The sequence below is a fragment of the Bos grunniens genome, chromosome 3 (assembly GCF_055505025.1).
Source record: "Bos grunniens cultivar Pamir isolate PY7600 chromosome 3, Bosgru_T2T1.0, whole genome shotgun sequence".
Lineage (NCBI taxonomy): Eukaryota > Metazoa > Chordata > Mammalia > Artiodactyla > Bovidae > Bos > Bos grunniens.
The window spans coordinates 43,074,048-43,098,975 of NC_141167.1; the positions used below are offsets into that span (position 1 = coordinate 43,074,048).

The 24,928-nt window shown below is 40.6% G+C and overlaps 2 protein-coding genes across 56 annotated transcripts in view; one reads left to right on the forward strand and one right to left on the reverse strand.

The window, feature by feature from the left end:
• DNAI4 (dynein axonemal intermediate chain 4) overlaps window positions 1-16,640 on the reverse strand; it is a 98,529-nt gene extending 81,889 nt beyond the window's left edge. For 2 of the 10 annotated variants that reach the window (XM_086390434.1, XM_086390431.1), the window contains exons 1-3: window positions 16,081-16,640; window positions 11,873-11,955; window positions 4,700-4,883 (exon numbers count right to left, since the gene is read on the reverse strand). In XM_086390434.1, the coding sequence (XP_086246560.1) occupies window positions 4,700-4,822 (123 nt within the window). In that variant the 5' untranslated portion in view covers window positions 4,823-4,883; window positions 11,873-11,955; window positions 16,081-16,640. Of the gene's footprint in view, window positions 1-4,699; window positions 4,884-11,872; window positions 11,956-16,080 lie in introns of those variants that run through there. The other 8 variants (XM_086390435.1, XM_086390433.1, XM_086390436.1 and 5 more) reach the window with 6 other exon arrangements.
• MIER1 (MIER1 transcriptional regulator) overlaps window positions 16,231-24,928 on the forward strand; it is a 72,940-nt gene continuing 64,242 nt past the window's right edge. For 3 of the 46 annotated variants that reach the window (XM_086390440.1, XM_086390443.1, XM_086390488.1), the window contains exons 1-3: window positions 16,231-16,513; window positions 17,605-17,705; window positions 20,721-20,794. In XM_086390440.1, coding sequence (XP_086246566.1) covers window positions 16,231-16,513; window positions 17,605-17,705; window positions 20,721-20,794 — 458 coding nt within the window. Of the gene's footprint in view, window positions 16,514-16,665; window positions 16,973-17,300; window positions 17,349-17,604; window positions 17,706-17,786; window positions 20,515-20,717; window positions 20,795-22,045; window positions 22,191-22,248; window positions 22,651-24,928 lie in introns of those variants that run through there. The other 43 variants (XM_086390444.1, XM_086390449.1, XM_086390479.1 and 40 more) reach the window with 34 other exon arrangements.

Here is a 24,928-nt window from a genome sequence, read left to right on the forward strand (position 1 = left end):
TTCTTCAGGAGTATTTTATCTATTCTGGGTTTCTTGAAATTCCATATGAATTATAGAATCAATTGTCAATTTGTACAAAGAAGTCTGCTGGGATTTCTAATAAGGATTGTATTGAATCTATAGATCAAATTGGGGAGTACCACCATTTTACCGATGGTAAGTTTTTCCACTCATAAATTTTGGACGCACTCCCATTTATTCAGATCATTGTTAATTTCATTCAGTAATGTTTTACAGTTTTTGGAGCTGAAGATGTCACTGCTATTATTAAATTTATTTGTAAGTACTTTACTGTTTTGGATGTGACTGTGAAATTGTTTCCTTAATTTTGAAATTATTCCAAATGTAAAAACTATAATTTATTTGTATATTGATCATGTATCCTGCATCTAGCAGAACTCATTGGTTAATTTTAATTGTTTGTTTGGCCATGCTGCAGCTTATAGAATTCTAGTTCCTTAACCAGGGATTGAACCTGGGCCACCACAGTGAGAGGACCAAGTTTGAACCATTAGACTGCCAGGGAGTTCCCTAGTTTTAATACTTTTTGGTGGGTTTCTTAGGAGTTTATGTACATAACATTATGTCATCTGCAAACAGAGATTTACCTTTTCCTTTCCAAACTGGTTGCCTTTTTTTTCTGCCTAATTGCTATTTTTAGACCCTCCAGTACAAAACTGAATAGAAGCAGCAAGAAAATTTTGTCTTGTTCCTGACATCAAAGGGAAAGCATCCAGTTGCCTGCTAAGTTGATGCTAGTGGGTTTTTCATAAATGTCCCTTATCAAGTTGAATCCCCTCTATTATTATTTTAAGCATTTTTATCATGAAAAGATGTTGGATTTTGCAAAGTGCTTTTTCTAAATCTATTGAGATGATCATCACTTTTTATTCTACTGATATGAGATACAGTAAATTACACTGATATTAAGATATTAAAGTACTTTGCATCCCTGGGATAAACCCTTGGTAACTGTTATGGGCTGAATTGTCTCTCCCTACCAAAAAATTCATATGTTGAAGCCCTAACTCCCAGACCTCTCAATGTGACTGAATTTAGTGATAGGGCCATTAAAGAGATAATTAAAATGAGGTAATCCAATCTGACTAGTGTTTCTAAGGAAGGGCAGATTAGAACATTGTTTAAGCCATCCAGTTTGTGATATTATCTAATGGCAGTCTTATGAAACTAATGCACTCAAGGCATAAAATTCTTTTTATGTGTTACTAGATTACTAGTAACTGTAGGTTTTTCAGAATGCTTCTAAGGAAATTCTTTCTTTTTCAAGTTAGTTGAAATGGTTTTTTATTAATTTTTTATCATTAATGGATATTGAATTTTTCAAATTCTTTTTATCTGTTGTGATAATCACATTTTTTTCAGTCTACTGATAAGACAAATAGTACTGACTTTTGAATATTAGAACAACCTTGCATGTATTATCTCCGCTTGGTCATGATGCATTATACCTTTTACATAGTGCTGTTGATACTATATAACATGTATGTAATATATAATGTATATGTAATATGTATATAATTATTATGGACTGAATGTTTTTGTATCCACCAGATTCATATGCTGGAACTCTGATCCCAGTGTGATGGTATTGGGAGGTGGAACCTTTCGAAGGTAATTAGGTCATGAAGGTAGCACCCTCACAAATGAGATTAGTGCCTTTACAAAAAAAAACTAGAGAGCTAGCTAAATCTCTTTCCACCATGTTAGGATACAAAGAAAGTTGGTAGTCTGCAACCTGGAAGAAAGTCATCACCAGTACCCGACCATTTGCCACCATAATCTTAGACTTCCAGTCTCCAGAACAATAAGAAATAAGTTTATAAGCCACCCAATCTACAGTGTTGGGGGCCAGAGTGAGGTACTCCGCCCATGGCAAAGGTCATGAGGAAGGAGGCTCGACATACGCAAAGGCGGGACCGAGCCTCAGGAGTCCCCCTGGAACTCCTCGAGCATCTACCCCCATAACCAGAGCCTGCCTACTTTTCTACTTTGTGCTCTCACCTACACCTCTGACTTTACGGGGGGCTGTCCCCCACCACCTCTTTCGGAGAAGGAGTTAACTTAGAGCTCCAGTTAATAAAAACTTCTGGGCGTGACAAGAGTGTTTTAACCTACAAACTCCTCTGAAGGTTCTCTAGCCTGCCTGACAGGCTTGTCCGGCCACATGTGATCGCTCACAGCCTCCCAACCGTGAGAGGCACGAGATGCTTTAAACCTTCTAAAAACAGGTTCCTTAGAAAAGTTAGAAAACTATTAGTATAAGTATAATGGGCTGATTAGAAATTGTATTGGTGAAGGGTTTTTCATTTGTTGAGCCAATGTTTGTTGCTAAGTCTCCACATCCCCTGCCCTTACACACATTAATGAATATATAGAAGAAATAAGTATTAACCTTTGATATTAATCACGTTAGACCTTAGGCTAAGTAAATTCTTTCCTTAACTGAAACCCACTACACCCTCACCCTATAGGAATGTAACTTTATTTGGGTGGCGTCTGTTTTAAGAATAATCACCCCTGGAGAAATAAGTGTCCTGGTTGACTGACCGCTGTCACAAGGAGAGGGTCATAATTTGTTAGCAGGCCCCCTGGCCAGAAGATGATGTAACACCCCTAAGACCTCTGTATACATTTGTATGAAGCACCTGACTTTGATAAAAGTCAGGACTGCTATCCCCACGTGACTTTTGTATAACATCTCAGTGTATAAAAACAGACTCTGGAAAATAAAGAATTGGGATCAGTTCCTCAAAAGACTGGTCTCCCCATGTCTCTCTCTCTCTCACTCTGGCTGAGTCTCCATCTGGAGCGCGGAACCCGCCATGCTTACTTATTATGCCTGGGCTTCTAAGATCCGACCGGGGAGGCCTCAGTGTCTCCTCTCATTCGGGAGAACGGAAGGACGCCTGCGGCCTACGTAAGTGGTGCAAGCTTCTTGTCTTGAAGTTTTATTGGTCTCCCGCGTAAACCAAGCTACTCAGCCTCTTTTCTCCACTGAATTTTCCTACTGAGCTATCCTCATTCTATTACTCTTTATATCTTTGATGAATATTTAAATAGTCGCCTAAGCCGTCTCCCCTTCGAATACCCTGGATCAGCCGGGGCTGGACCCCGGCACTACAGTATTTTACTATAGCAGCATGAGCTGACTAATTCTTAAGGTCATGAGTAGACTCTCTTTATTCCACTCTAATAACAATGATAGGAGCCAACTGCCAATATTATACTGTAAGATTTGTTAGTTATATGGTAAAGACTCTAACAAAATCAATATATCAATATAGGTATACCTCATTTCAGTGGTAAAGACTTCACCTACAATATTGGAGCCATAGGAGTTCGACCCCTGGGTTGGGAAGATCCCCTGGGAGAGGGCACAGCAACCCACTCCAATATTCTTGCCTGAAGAATCCCATGGAAGAGGAGCCTGGCAGGCTACAGTCCATGGAGTCACAGAGTTGGACACGACTGAAGCGATTTAGCACAACACAGCATACCTCATTTTATTGCACTTCACTTTATTGCACTTCAATATTGCGGCTTTTGTAAAGTAAATTGAAGGCTTGTGACAACCTTGCATCCAGCAAGACTACTGATACCATTTTTCAAAAGCATCTGCTCATTTTGAGTCTCTGTGTCACATTTTGGTAATTCTCACAATATTTTAAATATTTTCATTATTATTGTATTTGTTATGGTAATCTGTGGCCAGTGCTCTTTGACGTTATTATGATTCATTGAAGGCTGAGAGGATGGTTGGCATCAGTTCAGTTCAGTTGCTTAGTTGTGTCCAACTCTTTTCAACCCCATGAACCGCAGCACACCAGGCCTCCTTGTCCATCACCAACTCCCGGAGTCCACCCAAACCCATGTCCATTGAGCCGGTGATGCCATCCAACCTTCTCATCCTCTGTCGTCCCCTTCTTCTCCTGCTCTCAGTCTTTCCCAGCATCAGGGTCTTTTCAAATGAGTCAGCTCTTCGCATCATGTGGCCAAAGTATTGGAGTTTCAGCTTCAACATCAGTCCTTCCAATGAACACCCAGGACTGATCTCCTTTAGGATGGACTGATTGGATCTCCTTGCAGTCCAAGGGACTCTCAAGAGTCTTCTCCAACAAGCATTAAAGATTTTTTAAATTATCTATATTGGAATTTTTAGACATAATTCTATTGCACACTCTATTTAGACTACAGTATAACACAAACATAATTTTTATATGCACTGGGAAGCCAAAAGCTATACAAGACCCACTTTATTGTGACATTTGTATTATTCCAACTGAACCCATAATATCTCTGAGGTATGCCTGTACTGTATTAGAAGTTATTATTTCAAAGCAGCATACTTCCCTGGTGATCCAGTGGTTAAGACGCTGCCTTTCAATGCAGGGGGCACGGGCTCAGTCCCTGGTTGGGGAGCTAAGATCCCACATGCCCTGTGGTGCAGAGCAAATGGTGCTAGAAAACTTGAATACCTCTATGCAAAAACAGCAACAACAGCTGACCATACCTTGTACCATATACAAAGATTAAGTCAAAATGGATCACAGACCTAAGTGTAAAACCTAAAAAGAATTTTGGAAAAAAAAAAAAACAGCATACTTTCTACCTCTTACATTTGAATCAATTTATTACCAGCATCATTTTCAAACAAACTTGGAATTCTAAAGAATATTACCTGTGTGACTGTCTTTGCGGAGGAAATAGTCATTTTTTCCATTTGTTTTGCTTCAGGTAGAATCATCATGTTTTTTGACATAGCCATTCTGCTTTGGTTTGCACCAGCATATCCTCCTTTCATTAGCGCTCCTTTTCCTGGACCAACAAAACTAATAGACTTCCTTGGCCCTAAGCCAACGTTTCTATGTCAGGAAAAGAAAATATAACACAGAAGATCCAGGATTGAAGAAATATTAGCCAACAGATAAAAAAAAAAAAAAAAGCAACTTTCACTTAGAAACATGGAAACAATCTGATCATATAAACAAGAAAAAAAATAGTAGCCACTTGAGACCTCATTATATGTAAGCATAGTTCTAGAATGTTTACAAGCACTGTGTCATTTTTTCCTCACAATAATTCTAAGAGGTTGCTATAACATTATTTTATTTAAACCATAAAGGCTTAGAGGGAAGCATTCCTACTAGAGTTGAAATTTGAAAACCAGTCAGATCAAAAGTCTACACTTATTTCTCTGGGTCTGCTTCCTTATCTGTAAGATGGGGGTAGTAATAGTATCTTATACATTACTGGCTTCCCAGGTGGCTCAGTGATAAAGAATTCACCTGCCAATGCAGGAGACATGGGTTCAATCCCTGGGTCAGAAAGATCCCCTGGAGGAGGAAATGGCAACCCACTCCAGTAGTCTTGCCAGGACAATCCCATGGACAGAGGAACCTGGTGGGCTACAGTCCAAGGGGTTGCAAAGAGTCAGACATGAGTGAGCAACTGAACACACACACATAGGTTATTATGAGGATTAAATGTATTCATTTCTATATTATGGTTAGGAAATGCCTGACACATAGTAATCATAAATAGGTGTAGACTGCAGTTATGTAGGCAGACTGAAGCATGAGTAATAAAACCTGGGAAAGAATATCATGTTCCTGCCTGAACAATTACATAATAGATTTTAATAAGAAGAGAAAATATAATAAAAATATTTGCATCCAGGAGAAGAAGTATGATTTCACTTTTGGATCAATTCTCGAAATTCCTTAAGACAAAAATCTAGTCATTCTTTCATTCTAGTACTCTAATTGTGCTGCAGACTTCTTTAAAATAAGAACGATTGCCCCTTAAATGATAAAAAGGCAGTGTGTTTCCAAAGAAAACATTTCAAACAATACTTTTACTTTCCAAATCATAACAAGATCAGACAAGAATACAATACTTGAAAATGACCACAATATGCTTTTCACATTTTATTTTTCCTCATAGCATTTATTCCTACTGACACTTTGTATGTTGTCGTATACTCCTCTCCTAGAATGTAAGCGTCTTTGGAGCAAGAACTTCGTCTTGTTCATTGCTGTATCACTAGTACACAAGACAGTGCCTAGTATATTGTGGGCACTGTTGTTTAGTTGCTAAGTCTTGTTCGACTCTTTTACATCCCCATGAACTGTAGCCTGTCAGGCTCCTCTGTCCATGGGATTTTTCCAGGCAAGAATACTCGAGTGGGTTGCCATTTCCTCCTCCAGGGAATCTTCCTGACCCAGGGATTAAACCCTCATCTCCTATGTCTTCTGCATTGGCAGACAGGTTCTCACCACTAGTACCACCTGGGAAGCCCTTAACTTGATGTGTGCGGCTTGCTCAGTCGCACATCAATTCCTCTGCCAGTGGCAAATCCCAGTGCTTTTCCATGTGGTCCCCTCCTCTTGGTATCGATAAGTGATAAACCATTTTTTTAATGGCAATGATATCCTGATCTGTTGTCCTTACTGAAATTTTCTATTAATACACTGCATTTAACTCAGCCTGTGTGGGTAAGTGAAGCTAGAGAAAAAACATCTAACCATGATGCCAGGTCTCATTTTAAATTACAGATTGTTAAAGTGGGTCCTTAATGTGACAGCAACCACACTGCATTACCTTGGTTAATTTTTACTACCCCTTCTAAAGTCATCATTTCACACTTCTTGAATATCAACATTTCCTCTCCTGTGTTTACCTTCCGCTAACTAAATGAGAAAGCTGAAGCAATCAGGTAACTTTCAAATACTCCCACTGTTACATCTGTGCACTTGCCTCTCTCTGTGTGTCTATATTCCCTATTTCTCCCATTACTCTGAATGAGTTATCCATGATTCTTGCTTAGGTCAATTCCTCTACATGTGTTCTAGATTCCATTCCTTTTTGCCTATTTACGGACATTGCTCTAGTCATTCTCTCATGCATCATAAGCTTCTCTCTACTGGATGACTTCTCTGGTGACTCAGAAGGTAAAGCGTCTGTCTACAATGCGAGAGACCTGGGTTCGATCCCTGGGTTGGGAAGATTCCCTGGAGAAGGAAATGGCAACCCACTCCAGTACTCTTGCCTTGAAAATCCCATGGACGGAGGAGCTTGGTGCAGGCTACTGTCCATGAGGTTGCAAAGAGTTGGGCACGACTGAGCGACTTCAAACCTAATTCTCTTGCAGTCCTCCCCGTTTTTGTCAAAGGTAATGTTTTCCTTCCAGTTGTTCAGGTGAAAAAAACTTCAAAATGTATCCTGAATCTAATCATTGGTCATCACTCCTTGTTGCCACTATCATGATCCAAACACTATCCTCTCTCTTGAATTACTGCAGAAGCCTTCTAATTGATCTTCTCACTTAATCTAAATTCCCTTAAGTCTATTCTTCACATGATAACCAGAGTGATCCTTAAAAACACAAGTTAGATCATATCACTACTGTTTCCCATCTCATTCAGAGTAAAAACCTAAAATCCTACTATAACCTAAAAAGTCCTACATGCATCTAGATTGAGCTCTGACCTCATGATCAATGCTTTCTTCCTTGTTTACTCTGCTTCAGTCAGTGTCATCCTTGATATTTTTCACACATGCCAGGCCTTTGCAGTTGCTATTTCCTCTGCCTGAAATGTTCTTCCCACACATGTACATGTTTAGCATCCTTTCTGTCTCCAGGTCTTAAAGCCACATTCTTAATGTGGACTTCTTCAGCTCCCCTATCTAAAATGTCAAATACCCCTCAAATACGTCATATCCCCTTGCTTAATTTTTCTCCTTAGTACTTCTAACGTATTTTTACTTATCTAATTTATGAATTAGATGTTCCCCACCTAACCCTCCAGCCCTGAGAATCTAAGTTCCACAAGTTTAGGGACTTTGTGCTCTTTTGTTGCCTGCTGTATCCCTGCTGCTGCTGCTGCTGCTGCAAAGTCACTTCAGTTGTGTCCGACTCTGTAAGACCCCATAGACAGAAGCATACCAGGCTCCCCCGTCCCTGGGATTAGTGCCTACAATAGTACCCAATACACAGTAGCTGTATAATAAAAAAATTGCTGAATGAATTCCCAAATCATTATATCCAATTCAAAACATTCTCTCAATCTTCATATTCAAATGCTTACCAGTCTAATTGGATAGCTCCAGCTAAATGTCTTCTAGACATCTCAAGCTAAATAAATACATAATGAGATCATATCACATTTACTCATAAACCAGCCCTTCCTCTTTTATTCCCTACAGGGACCAAATAGAAACAAATTAGCAATGATGTTGCTTATACCAATTAGGTAGTTACTGTGATCTAATGAGAATCCTCAGTAAACTCTCCCAAATTTTCAGACTGTAAGTTTTATGGGAAGGAGCCATATTTTATGTCTACCACAAAAGCCCCAACTCTTAGTACTCTGCCTGATACAGTGGGAAATTTGACACAGAAAATACCAGTAAATTTAAAAAATTGAAATAAATACTTGTAGTCAACTATGTTAGAAATGTATGGTACATATCTATCCTAGCTGTGTTAGAAAACAGATACTTTTAATACAGGCAAATTAGTGGGCAATGAACAGGATGACATTCAGGAGATATTCACTTTGAAAGTTTTGCCTCAAAAATTGTCATGATACAAGAGGTATGTAGCTGTAGGTTCCTGAGTTTCTGAAGCAGAGACATAATCTATTTTGTTCACCCCTATGTCTTCAGTGTCTACAGCAGTAACGGGAAAATATAACGCATTCTATATAATTGGTATCTATATAATGAACACCTGATGATCACTTCTATGAAAAAAGAGATTAATGACATTAAAGCATGCAACACATACATAAATCTCACAATGAAATAACTGCAGGAGGAAAGGAGGAGTGGCTTAAGAAAAAGTGTCTTTATTAGTCTCTTTTTATTTTAATGAGATGAAGGTAGAAATTTCAATCTAAACCAAATCAATTTCTTTCATTTATCCAACTGTTATTTATAAAATTACTGTGCATAAGGCTACATGCTGGCAGGGATACAATATGAATCAGATATGGGCCCTAAGGAGTTGACAGTCTTAATAAGAGAAAAAACATATATATGATTACAATGCAAGTACAAAATTGTATTTGCCTCAAAAGACTTACACTTAAGATATAACGAAAGTTGCGGTAAAGATTACTTTGGGTGAGAGGAGTAAGCAGAGAAATCATGAAAGTGGCATTTGAGTCAGGCCTGAATGCAGGTCAAATTCAAAAGAAGTGTGTGTGGTGTGTATGTATGTGTGTTTGTGTCTAATGCAGCTGCAGGTGAGGAGGGATGAGGGTATTGGAGCAGGACAGGAAATACACCCTGAGCAAAGCTCACTGTGAACAATAAAAGTAGAAAAGCAGGTGGTATATACAGAGAATCTTATATGATTTGGTTAGATGCATGAAGGAAAATAAGCTTTGAAGAAATAAAATGACCACGCTAAGTCTTTGAAATTTACTGAGCAAGCAAGAGAGTGCCTTTGAGAGAGAAGAGTAAGCTACTCAAAACTATATTTCAGAGAAATTCAGCTATATACAGAACACACTAGAAGCAAGAAGACCGTTAGTTACAATGCTATGGAAATAGGCAAGGTGAGAAGTAATCAAAGCTTAACCTAAGGTGGGGAAATGTAGAAATAAAACAAATCCTAGATAAAGCATGTTTTAAGCATATCTTTTTATTTTCTGTAATTTAATGTTTTGACATCTAGGAATTTGCTGCACCTGAAGGGACTGCCCCTCCCAGAGCTAATCAATTTTTATGCATAGTAAGGGACTTGCCTACAAGTACACCATTTATATTGGCTTCCCAGGTGAAGAACCTGAATGCCAATGCAGGAGACATAAGAGACTCAGGTTCCATTCCTGAGTCCAAAAGATCCCCTGGAGGAGGGCATGGCAATGTACTCCAATATTCTTGCCTGGAGAATCCCATGGACAGAGGAGCCTGGCAGGCTAAAGTCCATAGGGTTGCACAGATGGACGTGACTGAAGCGACTTACCATGCACACATCATTTATATGCAAACCAATCAATCCAGAGTCCATACCCTCAACCTCCTCCTTTAGCAGGCTCTCAGAGACCTCACTCTCTGGGTCACTATCCACTTGCAGTAATCAGTGCAAAGACAGGAACCAGAAACCTAGGGATAGGCCCAATACCCAGAACCTTTAAAATTATTCAAACAAGCTATTCTTACATCTGCTTATTCTGGTTTGTCCATTCCTTGCCATGGAAACCACAATAAAGCTTCTTGCCCAGGTTTTCCTCTTGCTGGTTCTACATCCTGCCTGGCCCTGGTGCCTCTTCATGTACATCTCTATGTGGTTCAGCATGCCATGCCTCCTGGTTTTAGGGATCTATGAGTATTTAAAAACAAACTAACTTCGTCCTTTATGTTAGTTCTTTCTGTGTCTGTTTCTTAACCGTACTCGATTAAAACAGCCCAAATACCCTTAAAACACAACAGACACAGAACTAATGCTTGCATGCATGCTAAGTCGCTTGCCATGTCCAACTCTTTGCAACCCTATGGACTGTAGGCCACCAGGCTCCTGTGTCCATGGGATTCTCCAGCCAAGAATACTAGAGTGTGTTGCCGTGTACTCCTCCAGGGAATCTTCCTGACACAAGGATTGAACTTGTGTCTCTCATGTCTCCTGCACTGGCAGGCAGGTTCTTTACTGCTAGCGCCACCTGGGAAGCCCTACAGAATAGGACTTGATAATAACCATCCTGATTAACATTTAAACTTCAAAGTACTTCCACTTGTTTTTGTAATTCAATTTTTTTTACTTATTTCACCCTTTAAAAATAGGAGCACAATATTGCGATTCAGCATTTCTATACATTACAAATGATAACCACCCTAATTCAAATCTTATAATAACTTATTAGATATTTAATTGCCATGTTTTACATGTGAACAAACTTAGGTCAATTTAAATCCCCAAACTCATCCAATAACTCACAGACTATGTGTTCCTCAGCAAGTCTCTTAATCTGTTTCCTTCTTCGTACATAAATTAAAGTTAATAATAGTACTGGCCTCATAAAGTTAAGGTCATGATTAAATTAGCCTTTATTTCTAAAGCACAATAAAAAGTTAAATTGTAGACATGTTCAATTTTAGATATTATGAGTGCTAATCTGGTGGAGTTGTTTGGCAGCAGTTGAAAATCAAGAGGAAAGTGAATTTCAAGGAACAGAAGTGAGATACAGATTTGAGAAACTTTCATGGAGATGATAATAAATGAACTGAGTTCCAAAATAAAAACCTAGAGCCACAAAGAGAGGGTAATGGGCCAAGGAGAGAAACTGGAAGTAGAAAGTAAAACTAGAAAAAAGGCACCTAGCCCAGTAATAAGTGAACCAGTTCAGGGGTGGTTCAGGGTTAAAGAGGGGAAGATTGATATTGTTAAATGCTGTGAGGTAAAAAGAAAGCCCACTGAATTTGGTGACTTTTGAAACCTTTAGGTTACTCATTATTGACCTCTCAGTAATTTTCATACAGCAATGGAGACAATAGAATGCAAAGGTTAAAGAGTAAACACAGATACTTGTGGTTTATGGTCTGACATGTAAAGGCTGCAAAAGACATCGATCCAGTACTCACAAGAAAAAGGTTTAGCAAACTGAAAATCAGTGGGTCTTCTTAGACCCATCAGAGAATTGAGGTTACATGCAAACCCCTGTACTGAAAGAGATGTAGGAAAAACAGAATCACAACTTACTGAAACTGCCACTAGAGCTAACAAGTGGAAGGAAAACCTAACAGGCAATAGCCTAATTGCTGAAAAATGAGTGTAGACTAATTCAAAAGAGAAAAAAATTGCTGGGGGCCCAGCCTTAGAGAGGCCCCCACACTTATCAAGTTTTACCTTTAGGAGCTCCAGCAAGCTCCCAGGATGAAGGTCAGAGTAAAACTCCCTGAGTTTCAGCAGGCGGACAGGAAGTAACCATTCTGAAATATAAACAGAATGTTTAGTTATCCTTAACAGAGGCCTGCCCTCAAGGAAAACCATTTTACCAGAGCCTAAACAACATGGGGAAAGGGAAATACCTTACTTCAAGTCCACCTAACCTTCTTGTTCCACCTAAAAAAAAAAAATTCTGAGAATTACTTATGAAGGTCATGGCCCAGGGAAAAAGGCCCACTAAAAGATTAAGACCTAATCATAGGATTAAGGTACACTTCTCTCTGCCTTCCCATTCTCACCCAGCACATCTTACCACATCAACAGAGCTTCTGTATAATAACAGGGGATTACAATGGGAAGAACTGCAAGGCTCAGATTCTAAGCAGGAGTCTCTAGGGAAACCTAAAAACCAGAGGAGACAAAAAACCAGGACACTAGAGGAAAATGAAGTCTCGGAAACCTACAGCTACAGTAAACAGCCTGATTCCTAAGCAAATAAACACAAAACTTCACACTAAGTGCTTACTTATCTCAGTTTATATTACCTGATGCAACATATTTAGCTTTCAACAAAATACATGGCATAAAGCAGTCTGAAGAAACAAGCATTAGAGCCACAACAGATAATGGCAGAGATTTTGGAATTAAGACTGGGAATTTAAAATAATTATGATTAATATGCTAAAGATTCTAATGCAAAAAGTGAATAACAAACAAGAACAGATAAAAACTACTCTCCCCCTCTCCCACCCAAATCAAAAGGAAACGAATAAACTGGGCAAAGAAGTGAGATAAAAGCATTGAAGAAAGCACTAGTGCTTTGTTTTTTTCACCACAGTGGAAGACTGCCCTATACAGCCAATCCCCAAACTATGATTTTTCGACTTCACAATGTTTTGAATGTAATACAGTTCATTAGAAATCCTACTTTGAATTTCTTTTCCTGGGCCAACAATATAAAATCATACTCCCACAGCTCCCAATCGTGCAATCACAAGGGGAGGCAACAAATACAACCATTCTGTACCCACACAATCATTTAATTTTCAGTACAGTGGTCAATAAACTATATGAGATATTCAACACTTTATTATAAAATAACTTTGTGTTAGATGGTTTAGTCTAACTATGGGCTAATGTAAGTGTTCAGAGCATGTTTCAGGTAGGCTATGCTAAGTATGCTTCTCTGTTGGCTCTGATGGTAAACAATCTGCCTGCAATGTAGGAGACTGGGGTTTGATCCCTGGGTCAGGAAGATCCCCTGGAGAAGGGAATGGCTACTCACTCCAGTATTCTTGCCTGGAGAATTCCATGGACAGAGGAGCCTGGGGGGCTACAGCCTATAGGGTCACAAAGAGTCAGACGCGACTGAAGCAACTTAGCACGTGTGCCCATGATGTTTGGTAGGCTCAGTGTATTAAGTCCATTTTCTACTTAATGATATTTTCAACTTATGATGGGTTTACTGGGACATAACCTCATGGTAAACTGAGGAAAATCTGTATTGTTAAGCCAATAGGAAAAAACCCAATATAGGAAAAACTGGAGTGGGAAAGTGAAAAATTGATAAATACATGTTTCATGAGATCCTTTCTGAGATCAGTATTAAATCCTAAACTGAGAAAGATGAGAAATAATATATGAGGTCAAACCAATGGTTGTAAACTTTATTATGTATGAAATTTTGTTTTTAATTAGATAATATGGCTACCTCAAAAAGTGAAGGTTATACTACTTCCTATCTCCCACCCTAGTTCAGTTTAGTCACTCGGTTATGTCTGACTCTTTGTGACCCCATGGATTGCAGCACACCAGGCTTCCCTGTCCATCATCAATTTCCAGAGCTTGCTCAAACTCATGTTCATCGAGTCAAGTCAGTGTCCATCTCCCACCCTACTCTTTCCTTAATAGGTAATCTCCCATGAATGTGTCATTGTTTCAGAAATCCCCAAGGGAATTTTTCTAACACTCTCTCAGGTACTATGAGAGTTTTATGATTTTTTAAGAATTTACATGAAGTCAACTTAATTTTACTTTGAGATTTCCATACCAACAAGTAAAAAAACCAGACAAGAGAAGCAGTAACCAATGTTACTAAAGTATATATTACACTCATTTGTTTGCTGTCAGCAAATATTTATCATCTTGCGTCTAGGCAACAGCAGTGAACAAAACAAAAACCTCTGCCTTCATGGAGTACATCATAGCTTGGATGAAAACAGATTAACAAAAAAGTATATAATGTACCAAACAGAATAAACTTTTTGAAGAATAATAAAGTAAGTTGAGGAACTGGAAGTATTGGGAAGAGTTTATTATTTTATGTTGGGTAGTTAGAGAAGGACTCTTTGATAGCTGACAGCTGAAGAAAACAAATGAATTATGAAATGACTAAGGGTACAATATTCCAAAGAACAGTAAATGCTGTTGAAAGGCCTTGAAGTGGGAAAAGGTGCTTGATATTGTTGTGGAACAATACAGAGTATAACTAGCCAAGGGGAAGCATCCAAGGTGAGATCCTGTGTGGCCTACAGAGGATGAGCTATTACTCTGAGTGAAATGGGAAAAATCAGAGACTTTTGAGAAGAGCCACAGTGATTACTACATTGAATGAAGGTGATGGTAAAGAGACCATTTAGGAGTTTACTGCAATGTGACAGTTACTGACCCTGGAGTGGTGGTCTGGACTTATTTTGCATGCAGAGATGGTAGAATCTACTGGTAGACGGGGGTATTGAGATGTCAAAGGTAAACTAAAGTTTTTTTACTGAGTAACTGGAAGAATGGAAATTGTCATTTACTGAAATGGGAAACTGCAAATTTGATTAGAGGGGAAAATAAGTTCAGTTTTAAATATGAATTTTGAGATGCCAATTAACTTCTAAGTGCAGCTATCTGATTTTAAGCCTGTTTTCTTGGGAGAGGTACTGGCTGGAGAGATAAACTTGTAAACTGTGAGCAAATGGGTAATTTTTAAAGACAAAAAACAAGAGTGAAGAGAAAAGGTTGTAAGACTGACCGACCCCTCAACACTCCAATATTTAGATATGGGAGAGACTGAAGACCTAACAGCAAAATATTTTGAAAAGGAATAGGCATAAAGCAAGAGGAGAATTAGGAGAGAGTAGTGTCCCAGAAACCAAACGAAGTGATTCAAAACTCAGGAAGTGGTAAATTAGATCAAAGCTGCTGATGGGTGAGTTAAGAAACAGAAATGGCCATTACACTTGGCTGGACAGTTATTGCTGACCACACAAGCTGTTTTTAGTGGAGTGGAAGGATGGACAAACCCTGGTGGTTCAGATGGTAAAGAATCTGCCTGCAATGCAGACCTGGGTTTGATCCCTGGGTTGGGAAGATCCCCTAAAGAAGGGAATGGCTACCCACTCCAGTATTCTTGGCTGTAAAATTCCACTGTACAGAGGAGCCTGGTGGCTACAATCCATAGGATGGTGAAGAGTCGGACACGACTGAATAACTTAACACTTTCACGTTTCAGAATGGACAAAAACCTGAGTACCATATCCGAGACAAAAAAGAAGATTCTCTCCCAACACCTTTGAAAGAAGTTCTGCTCAAGAAAGATTAGCTGAGCTGGAAGAGATAGCAGAGGGGAGATGCTGAGGGTTTGAGGAGAGAGAACAAAAGTGATCTGGAAGTGTGGGAGAATGAATCAATTAGGAAATTTTAGTGGAATAGATAGACTAAGCGACCATTTGAAGTTTTAAGTGAGACAACTGTAAAGCTGTGGGCTTCTGTCCAGCCCTTAATCCAACTGCTGCAGAACAGAAGGTTGTAAGCTGGAATGAGTTTTAAGGGAGGACGGTATGAGGAGAAGGCGTAAAAAAACCTCGACTACAGAGCATAGTAATGTTCAGTCTGATAGCTCACAGAAGCTGAGAGATTGAACATCTGGGTACAGCTCGAAGGTAACAAGTTGGAGAGAAATAAACCACCACACCAGGAGTGCCAGGAGGAACGGCGGTTCTAAACAAACGAGGTCTTTTCTCAAAAGAGGTTTGGAAAAGGCTGTACTGTGCCAAGGAAGGAGACACTGCCACCTCGGAGGTTACAAGGTTGCTGACTCCACACAGATGAAGCGATAAGTTCTAAAAGGGCTCCCTCCGGGACCCAAGGGGATGGACTAAAGTTTTAGCGTCCGAACTTACACCCCGACGTTCGGCTGCCTGCGGCCGTTTACTGGAGAGATGGGCATGGTGGCGACTGGCTGCGGAATGGTCAACCGCCCTTTTTCCTCGCTGCTTCTGAAGCCCCTGTACCCGAAAGCCGGCGTTAGCGGCTCTGGCTAAGGCACGGGAATGTTTGCCGGGCGTCATGGAGACGGTGGAGCCCTGGCTCAACAAGAGGCCGCGCGGTTGGCTGGCGGCTGGAGGCCGAGGAGGAGGGAGGAGGCGGAGGGGAGGGCAGAGGGTTGGTGGAGCAGGAGGAAGCTCCGGACGACGACTAGAAGAAGGAGGCGGGCGGCCCGGGCCTCAGGCCCCTCCCAGGCTCTGAGTCTCCCGGGCTGCAGGCGGATGGATGGGGCTTCTTCAGGCGGTGGCGGCAGCAGCGGAGGTGGCGCCGGCGGCAGCAGCAGCGGCTGTAAGTGCAGCCTCCATAAACCATCTCTCCTCTCCTAGTCCTGTTCGGGATAAGGGGCTACCGAGGTGTCCTCGGTCCCCTTTCTCTCCTTCCCCTCCCCCACCGCAGAGTACCGCCCGGAAGACCCTTCACTTCCGGGGAGGAGCTAAGAGAGCGCGCCCACCGGGCTGCCCCTCCTGGAGTGGCGCCCGCCACCCAAGGCGCATGCGCAGCTCCTCTCCACCGCCCACCCCCGCCCAACTGGGTCTTTTGCTTTGGCGTTGGCGGCGGCGCGCTGGGAATCCGCTGCGGAGAGTTCGCCTCGCCCTGTCCGCTTCCGCCCCTTCCTCCAGTCGGCCCAGGAACCCGGTCGGGGTGGGGCCAAGCTGACCGCCCCGCTGTGGCCCCGCCTCTTTCGCGCTGTATCTCCGGGTCCTGTCTCAGCCCAGGGAGACTCCTGCTCCCACTGCATCCCTGGTGGTGAGCAGGGTCCTCGGCAAACGGGTCCTGGGCAAAGCAGCCCTTTTCGGAGGGAGTAAGGGAGGGAGGAGAGGCCCGAAGAGGGCATTGTTGTGAGGGAAAGAGGTCCTAGCAGCCCGTGGGAGGATCCCTGGGGATAGATGCCCCCCCCCGCCCCCACCTTTGAATGGCCTTGTTTTTTCAGCTTTTGGTGGAAAGATGTCTGGCATGGAGACCATCTCTAGTCCTCGATTGCTGTGTGACCTTGGGCGAGTCACTACTTCTCTCTGGGCCCCAGTTATCCCTAAAACTTCCTCCAACGCTAAAACTCTTTAATTTTGCAGAAAAGCTTATGCAGTTACAAGACTGGCCGATCTACTGAGGCCGCTTAGCCGAGGTGACCCGGACTTGAGTGAACCTTTCTTCAGTCATGGGTGGAATGAGGCGACCTATTTATTGAGTCACTTTTATTCCTTTATCATCAGTTGCAAATTGCATGACTCAAGGCTCATTAATGTTTTTCTAAAATTATCATGGGATTCCTGTCCTAATTCCTGGCTGTCTTTAAAAATTAGAGATGGGTTGAATACTGAGCTTGTAAGATCATTGTCTCCAGTCTCGTTACTACTGAGGCTCTCTTTCCTTTGATCCAGATGGTGTGGTGGCTCGATTCTCCCAGTGCCTGGCTGAGTTTCGGACGTGGTTAAGAACCAACTGGTTGAGGTTCAATGCAGACAAGACGGATGTGATGCTGGTAGGCAGGGGCGCACTTGGAGATTAAGGGAGGGAAAGTCCAAACTCCCTCAAGTATATAAATGTTATATTACTTTTCCAGTGTTTGAGAACGGTTGATGGGCCAATAATTTCCAGAGTTTGGATGAGATTTAAAAATCATGTCAACAATATTATCAAAATACCAATTTGTGATAATTTGATAAAATGGAGCCACTGGATAAAACTGTATGTAAAAATTACGAAAAGGAAAACCAGAACTGTTCTTTGCAGAACCAAAAGGCTATATATGTGTTTTGGGGTGGTGTTAATAAAAATCAAACCAAGAAAAAGATGATGCTAATTGTCGCATAGATGTGGGACTTCCAATGTGATGCATTACTGCTTTGTAATTTACATGCTGCCTGCTACAGTAAAGGTAAAACTATCTAAAATGTCATTTTTAAAAATAGGTGAAGTTTTTTGACTTTTAGGTATTCTCAATCGAATTAGTAGTTACCCATAAATTTTCACCTGCACATCATGTGAAGGCTGTCACTTTTAAATAAAAATTTAAGAAAATGGTCTTAAAAGGGACTCTGAAAATTGTTAGATACAGAATTTGGTTTTAGGGTTTTGAATGTACTGTGTTAATCTATTTCATTCAAACAGCCCCAGAGTCTAAATTGTTGCAAATTATTTTCTTGATGCATTTTGAGAGGTACTTTTTTGAATTGCATAACATATGTATATAATATTCCTTATATCTGAATCAGGTATTGGTCCTGAATAAAAGGATATATTTCTTAGGTACATGTAAATTGCCAGGTTTATTTATTGGTTAGTTTGGGGTACTGGTTGAAGAAAAATTGAGACTTTAAAATGCCTTAGTTGAAAGCAAAATAACTTTGAAGGGTTTGTGTGTGTGTGTGTGTGTGTGTGTGTGTGTGTGTGTATTGCAACCTCTATAAAATTGTTAAATAATTTTTTTAATGGCATATGCAGTAAATTGCTTAAAAATAGTTTCCCAACATAATTGCAGTTTTGAATAACTTAATGTGGTAAAAGTTAATGTAAGTTTGCCTGAACACAAGGAAGCCTTTAGGTGGTGGGGAATGGGAGCTAAAGAGGCATTTATTCAGGCTTTGTAGTGATTTTTTTTTGTTTTGGGACGTTAGCCACAAATCTTACATATAATTAGAATTAACCACACCTTTTTACTTAACTGTAAACATTTTACTACACAATTCTAACAACTACCATTTTGGATATCACAATAATAAGGACTATAAATTGTAATAATTTTAAACAGCTCATATGTAATGGTGAATTTTCTCATGGCTTCAACTTTGTAATGTCCCCTTTTCAGCTCCTCTAGTATCAGTAGTCTTTAAAGATTTATTTTTTGTTAACCCAAGTATAAATATTGAGTGTTTATATTTGGATACAAAGAAGACATCTGTTGAATTAATCCAAAGTGCTGAAGAACTCAGGGTAAGGGGTGACAATAACAAGGAGGTAGACTCTGGTTTGATAAAAAGAAGAATGTTCCAAACATTAGAGGTTTTTTTTGGAAAAGAACAGCCTTTTTATGAGACGGTGAGTACATTGGAGCTGTTTAAGCATAGGCAGGAAAGCCTGGTAGTGGGGAAACAGAATGAAGGATTCCTACCTAGACAGTTTAGAAATTGACTAAAGACCTCTAAGGTCACATCCAGCATTAAGATTCTGTGACTAATGAATAGTTAATTTATACATATTTGATACTGAAGAGGTATACAAGAGTTTTGAGAAAGACTTTGCCTTCTTTAAGAACCAGGTTCGATCCCTGGGTTGGGAAGATCCCCTGGAGAAGGAAATGGCAACCCACTCCAGTATTCTTGCCTGGAGAATCCCATGGACAGAGGAGCCTGGCAGGCTACAGTCCAGGGGTCACATAGAGTTGGGCACGACTGAACGACTAACACGTGACATGATGACATGACAAGATGGCTCCTAATTTTTTTTTTAAATAAGCATTTTATTTTATTTTTTGGCCACGTGGTACTGCATGCACGTCCTTAGTTACCCAACCAGGGATTGAACCCATGCCCTCGGCATTGGGAGCATGGAGCCTTAACCACTGGACCGCTAGCTAGGGAAGTCCCTCCTAAAAATTTTAAAGATAAATATATCACTAGAATAAGATGGAAGGTGGGTAAAACTATACTGAATTCAATATGTGAACACTGACTTACAACATTGGAGCTGTTTCTCTTTTCCTTTAGAATGTCTGAATCAAAAAAAAAAAAAAAATCACTTAACCCACATTTACAAAAAAACAATGTAGAGTGAATTTTTTTTCCTTAAACAATAATGCCACTTAAAAATAGTAAAATTGATGGACAGTATTAATAAACTTGAAGTTTTTTATCAGTAAAATGGATACCCATTCAAGTATGTCCTAGACCCTGATATTCCTGACAATTTCAGTAGCTTAAAGGACTGTGAACCCCAGCTCTTTATCACAATCAGGATTCTTGTTGATAACTGAAGAATCAGAGATTCTTCAAGCAAATTATTCCTATGCCTTGCATTTTGACAATACTGTTTAATCTTCCTTTTGATAACCAGCTAAATTTCATATATTAGCTTTCCCATTTAAATGGATAATTTTCCTTTAATCCAGTTGTTTTATAAAGCCTGAGTTTCTACCTCTAGGCCCCTTATTCTTATCTTTACCCACCTCAGTTCTATGCACATCTATTGTTCTTTGCCTTCACAGCCGTTTCCATCAAGCATCTCAAAGTGAAAAGTGTTGGACTAGGAACTGACTTAAAAAGTCATTTCTGTTTCAAATCAGAAGGACTAAGGTAATTCAACAGGGTAACTCTTAGAAACTATATACCTATGCTAAAATATTTATTCCCCCAAGGAATCCTGAAAAACACTTTTATATAAGTATTCTAAAAAATAAAGTGAAAATTCTGTACAGTACAGTTAATGGTAAAAATTGTTTGTAGATTTGGGAACCTTAAAGTTTTCCTTTCTCTTCTTTCCTTTGCTTTTCTTTCAGTAGAAAATGTGCATCAGATGTTTATGTTTAATTGGTTTACAGACTGTCTGTGGACTCTTTTCCTGTCATATTACCAGGTAATGTCCTTTCACTTAGCAGCTACTTCATATACCTATAAATGCACAAAATATTCATGCACAAATTATTACTGGACATAATTTCAAGTTAAATGTTGAATCTTTGGAAACTACTTAATAGAATCTAGAATTTTAAGGGAATACAAATAATCTAAAACAGTCTTCCCCATATTTCATTGTAAGTTAAGTATTGGTTTAAAGAAAAATTGTATACGTGCACATTTATGTAATATATAGTGCTGGCAAAGCATTATTTGGAGGGAACAAATAAGTTTCATATTTAATTAGTTGATTTTGGAAGTCATTTTTGAAGTTGCATTAAGAAGAACCCTTGAACATTTGGGGGAAAACGGTCTTTATGAAATAAGACTATCTAACTTCTGGTTTGGTAAAATGTGTTAGTACACGTTTTAATATCATGTTTGCATTACCCAGTATCTGCCATAGTAATGGAAGTGAAACACGTTTGTTATTTTGCAATCATTGGCTCTGGCAATCATCAGAATTGGCACCAAAGCCAGTTGGCAGTTCTCGGCCAATACAATAAACTTTTAAATTGCAGGCATTTCAGGCACTGCACATAAGCAAATTCTCCACCTATACAGTCGAGTTGGAGATTATATCTATTAAAGAGCAGCTTTTCAGTATTTCACATTTAGAAGAACCATTGCATAATTACGTTACTACTGGCATTGCATAAACTGTGTGAGGAAAAGCAAATGATACATGAGGATGGCAGTCTACCCAGTACAGTCCCTTTTCTTAATCCCTGCTGTGACCTGTAAAATTCTGTTATATGGGATTTTACCATTTCTGTCGGGAAAGATCCAAAAGAAGTACCCGTCAAGGGATAACCGCTTTCAAAGCGCACTGCTTGACGTTGTTGCAATCACAGCAACATCCGTTTTTCCAACAAATGGGACTTCAAAAAAGGCCTACACGTTAAATATATCGTATCTTTTCCCCAACGATATGAATGCTGGACGTGTCTCCTTTGGCTAGTTTCCTTCACCTCTAGTCCCTAGAGCCCGCTCCCGGGCTGGGGTCGCTGATCCGCTGGGCTGAGATGCCCACCTCCCGCTCTACACCCACCTTGGCTCCGCCTCCTCCGCGCTCCTCTGGGGGAGGGCTGCCTCGGGGCCGCGCGCGCGCGCGCGCGCGTTCTGGCCTTTTCCCTCCAGTCCCGCTGAGCCCCGGCGCCGCGAGGGGGCGGAGTGGGGTGTGGTGGGCGCGCTCGGGCGGCTCCTGCGCGTTCCCGCCGAGGCAGCGGCGGCGGGAGCGGCAGAGGCGGCGGAGGCTGGAGTCCCGTTGCCGAGTCTCACATCCGGGTTCTGGCCGTGACCCAGCTGCGGCCGCCGCGGAGATGTGACCCGTCAGTACGGCAAATATGGCGGAGGTAAGGGAGTGAGCTCCCCCTCCCCGTCCCGGAGCCGGGCGCCCCCAGGTCCGGGCCGGGGAGGAGTGGAGTGGGCCTGGCTAGGGAGGCCGAGCCCTGCTGGCGCCACTGCCCACCTGTTGTCCAGAACAGGCCGCGCTCTGGGCGGGAGCTTTTCGTGGAACTTAGTTGGGATGGGTCTGTGGGTAGGAGAAAGCGGAGGCGTAGTTCGACTTCGGGGGCACTTTAAAGGGTCGAGGGCGGCGTACCCGTGCGTACGGAAAGGGGCGAGGTGGGGTGGGGGGCGCCCGCGGAGTAGGGGCGCCTGTGGCGCAACTTCGCCGGCCGGTGCTAGGGGCCGAGAGAGGAGCTGCTGCTTCCTCTTGAGAAGTTTCTTCCCTCTCTAACCGAGATGCTGTTGCGCCCTACCGCGTCACCCCCATCGGTTTGCTACTGACATTCCGCCTGTGTTGGGGAAAACGTAAGGAAAACGGCCTCTGATTAACTCAGTAATTTTCTTGATGGTGACCAGATGAGCGTGGAGAAATGAACTTGGTCTTTTCGCAATCCATCACTCTAGGTTAGGGCAGCCTCACCATTTCTTCAAACATTCCCCCTTCGCCTCCCCGTAGAACCTCTTTTTCTCTATATTTCAGAAGAGTTGCTTTCTCCCTTTCTTAATCACTTTCCGGGCGTTTTACGCCTTTGCGAATCGAGGCTTTCTATTCCTGTCTTTCTCTTTCAGTTTTTTCCCCGCTTAGGGAAGATTTCCTCCCCTCCCCCTCCTCCCCTCTACCCCCGCTTCCCCTCCTCCCCCCTACTCCCCTCCTCTCCCCTACCCCCCCCAACCCCCGCCCCAGTTTGCTCTTTTTCTAGTAAACGAGTTCCCAAAGCCCCCTTTCTTCACTGGCGATTGTTTAAATTTTGGGGCCTTAAATCCAAAGGGCCCTTAAACCATCATGTTGGGGCAGACAACCTCTGTTGATTAATCTGAATTTAGTATATACTACTGGAGATTAAAATTTTTGCCTCTGATGTAAACCTATAAACATTTGACTTTTTAAAAATACATTTTTTCTCCCTTACCATCAGAAGAATTTCGATATCCTTCACTCGCTGGAGTTGAAGAGGTATATTTGGACTTCTGTGTCTTTCTTGAGTAGAGCCACTTTAAATGTTGGCAAAGACATTTTTTTCTTTTGAGAATTATCATTTTCATTGTCTCAGGGGTACCTAAAAACAGATTTAGGAAGTAGGTAATTATATTTACCGTCCACCCCCTATTTTTGTCTTCATTATTTGCTAAATGAAGCCAATGGTGAGTACACGTTCATCAATACCATAATACTTCCTTTTAAAATTTTGGAATTCAGAAAAATACGTTTCGGAGAAGAATGTTAATTTGAAGACCTGTTCAAGTACCTGTTGAGTGGAGGGACCCAAAGCTTAAGAGTTTTCTGGAGTGGCTCTTAGGGTGCTCCTTCCCCTTGGTGTATGGAAACTGACTTTATGTTCTGGAGTATTTGCTATTTAAAAGGAATAGCAGGATTGATTGCTGCCAGTATTTTTAAAATTTTAATATTCTGACAAAAATAAATTTAAATCTTAAGATTTACTTCCGTTTATTTTGCTCTTTGTGATTAAAGAATTGTATTCCAAGGAATATAAATTGGAGAAAACATAGTACTTTGTATTTCACTTACTGTGACTGGATTTATTCCACTGGACTGAAAGATATTTAGTCCTGATGAGGTTCTTAAGGGCTTGTTTCCTTCGTGTGTAAAAGGGGAAGGGATTCTGGGTACCTGGCTTTACATATATTTTGTCAAATAGTCTTCAGTGAATGCCCATTAGGTAAGCAGCGCTGTGCTGTAATAGGTGATGGGGTTTCTTGCCTCGTGGTGCTGCTCAGGATGGTTTGAATTTTAAGTTTTGTAGTCACATTTTTAAAGCAGGATATTACTGAAGGAAAATACCTTAGTGTATAAAAATACAGTGAAAAATGTGCTTTTTTTTTTTTAAAAACCTTAGAAATTTTAACTACTACCACACTGAAAACAATATGTAAATCATTTTAACATTTTATTTCTTTTAGAATTAAAGATGATTGTATTCATTAGTGATTGAGTCACTGATCGTTTCTTAATAATTTCAAGTGGACATTTTCGTTTCCTTAAAAATCCTTCACTTGGAGAATGGAACTTTCATGTTTTGTAGGAACACACGGATAGTTCAATTTCAAGAAAATTTAAAAAACCCTGAAATTTGTTTCCAATGCATTTTAGTGACCTAGTTATCTTTTAAAAATTAATCTTTCGTGTTCTTCAATTACTTGTAGATGGTTTTATTTATAATAGAATTTTGCGGAAGAGTGGAGGAAACTTCATCTCTGTCCTACAGAAAATCTAGAACCAGTGGAGTAGTGAAAAGTAAAATGAATTTGTAGTTTTCCTATCTCAATATTTTAGTAATTAGAATGATTTTAGAGACTAGTCATTTTAAAAATTAGACGAAGGAGAAATGCTTGATTTATAGAGTGCTTCTACTTTTATTTGAACTCCGAAGAGATTTTTTTTTTTAATGCTGCCAATATAAAGCATGTGATAAAATAATTCAAATGCCGTGCTCTTTGCACTATGGGTTAAGTAGACCTGAAGACTGATGCTAACTGGTGAAATAACAGTACGTGCAAAGTGACAATATGTGTTCATTTGATAAATCTAAAGGGAAAATAGGTCACTGAAGAAACATGTCTCTAG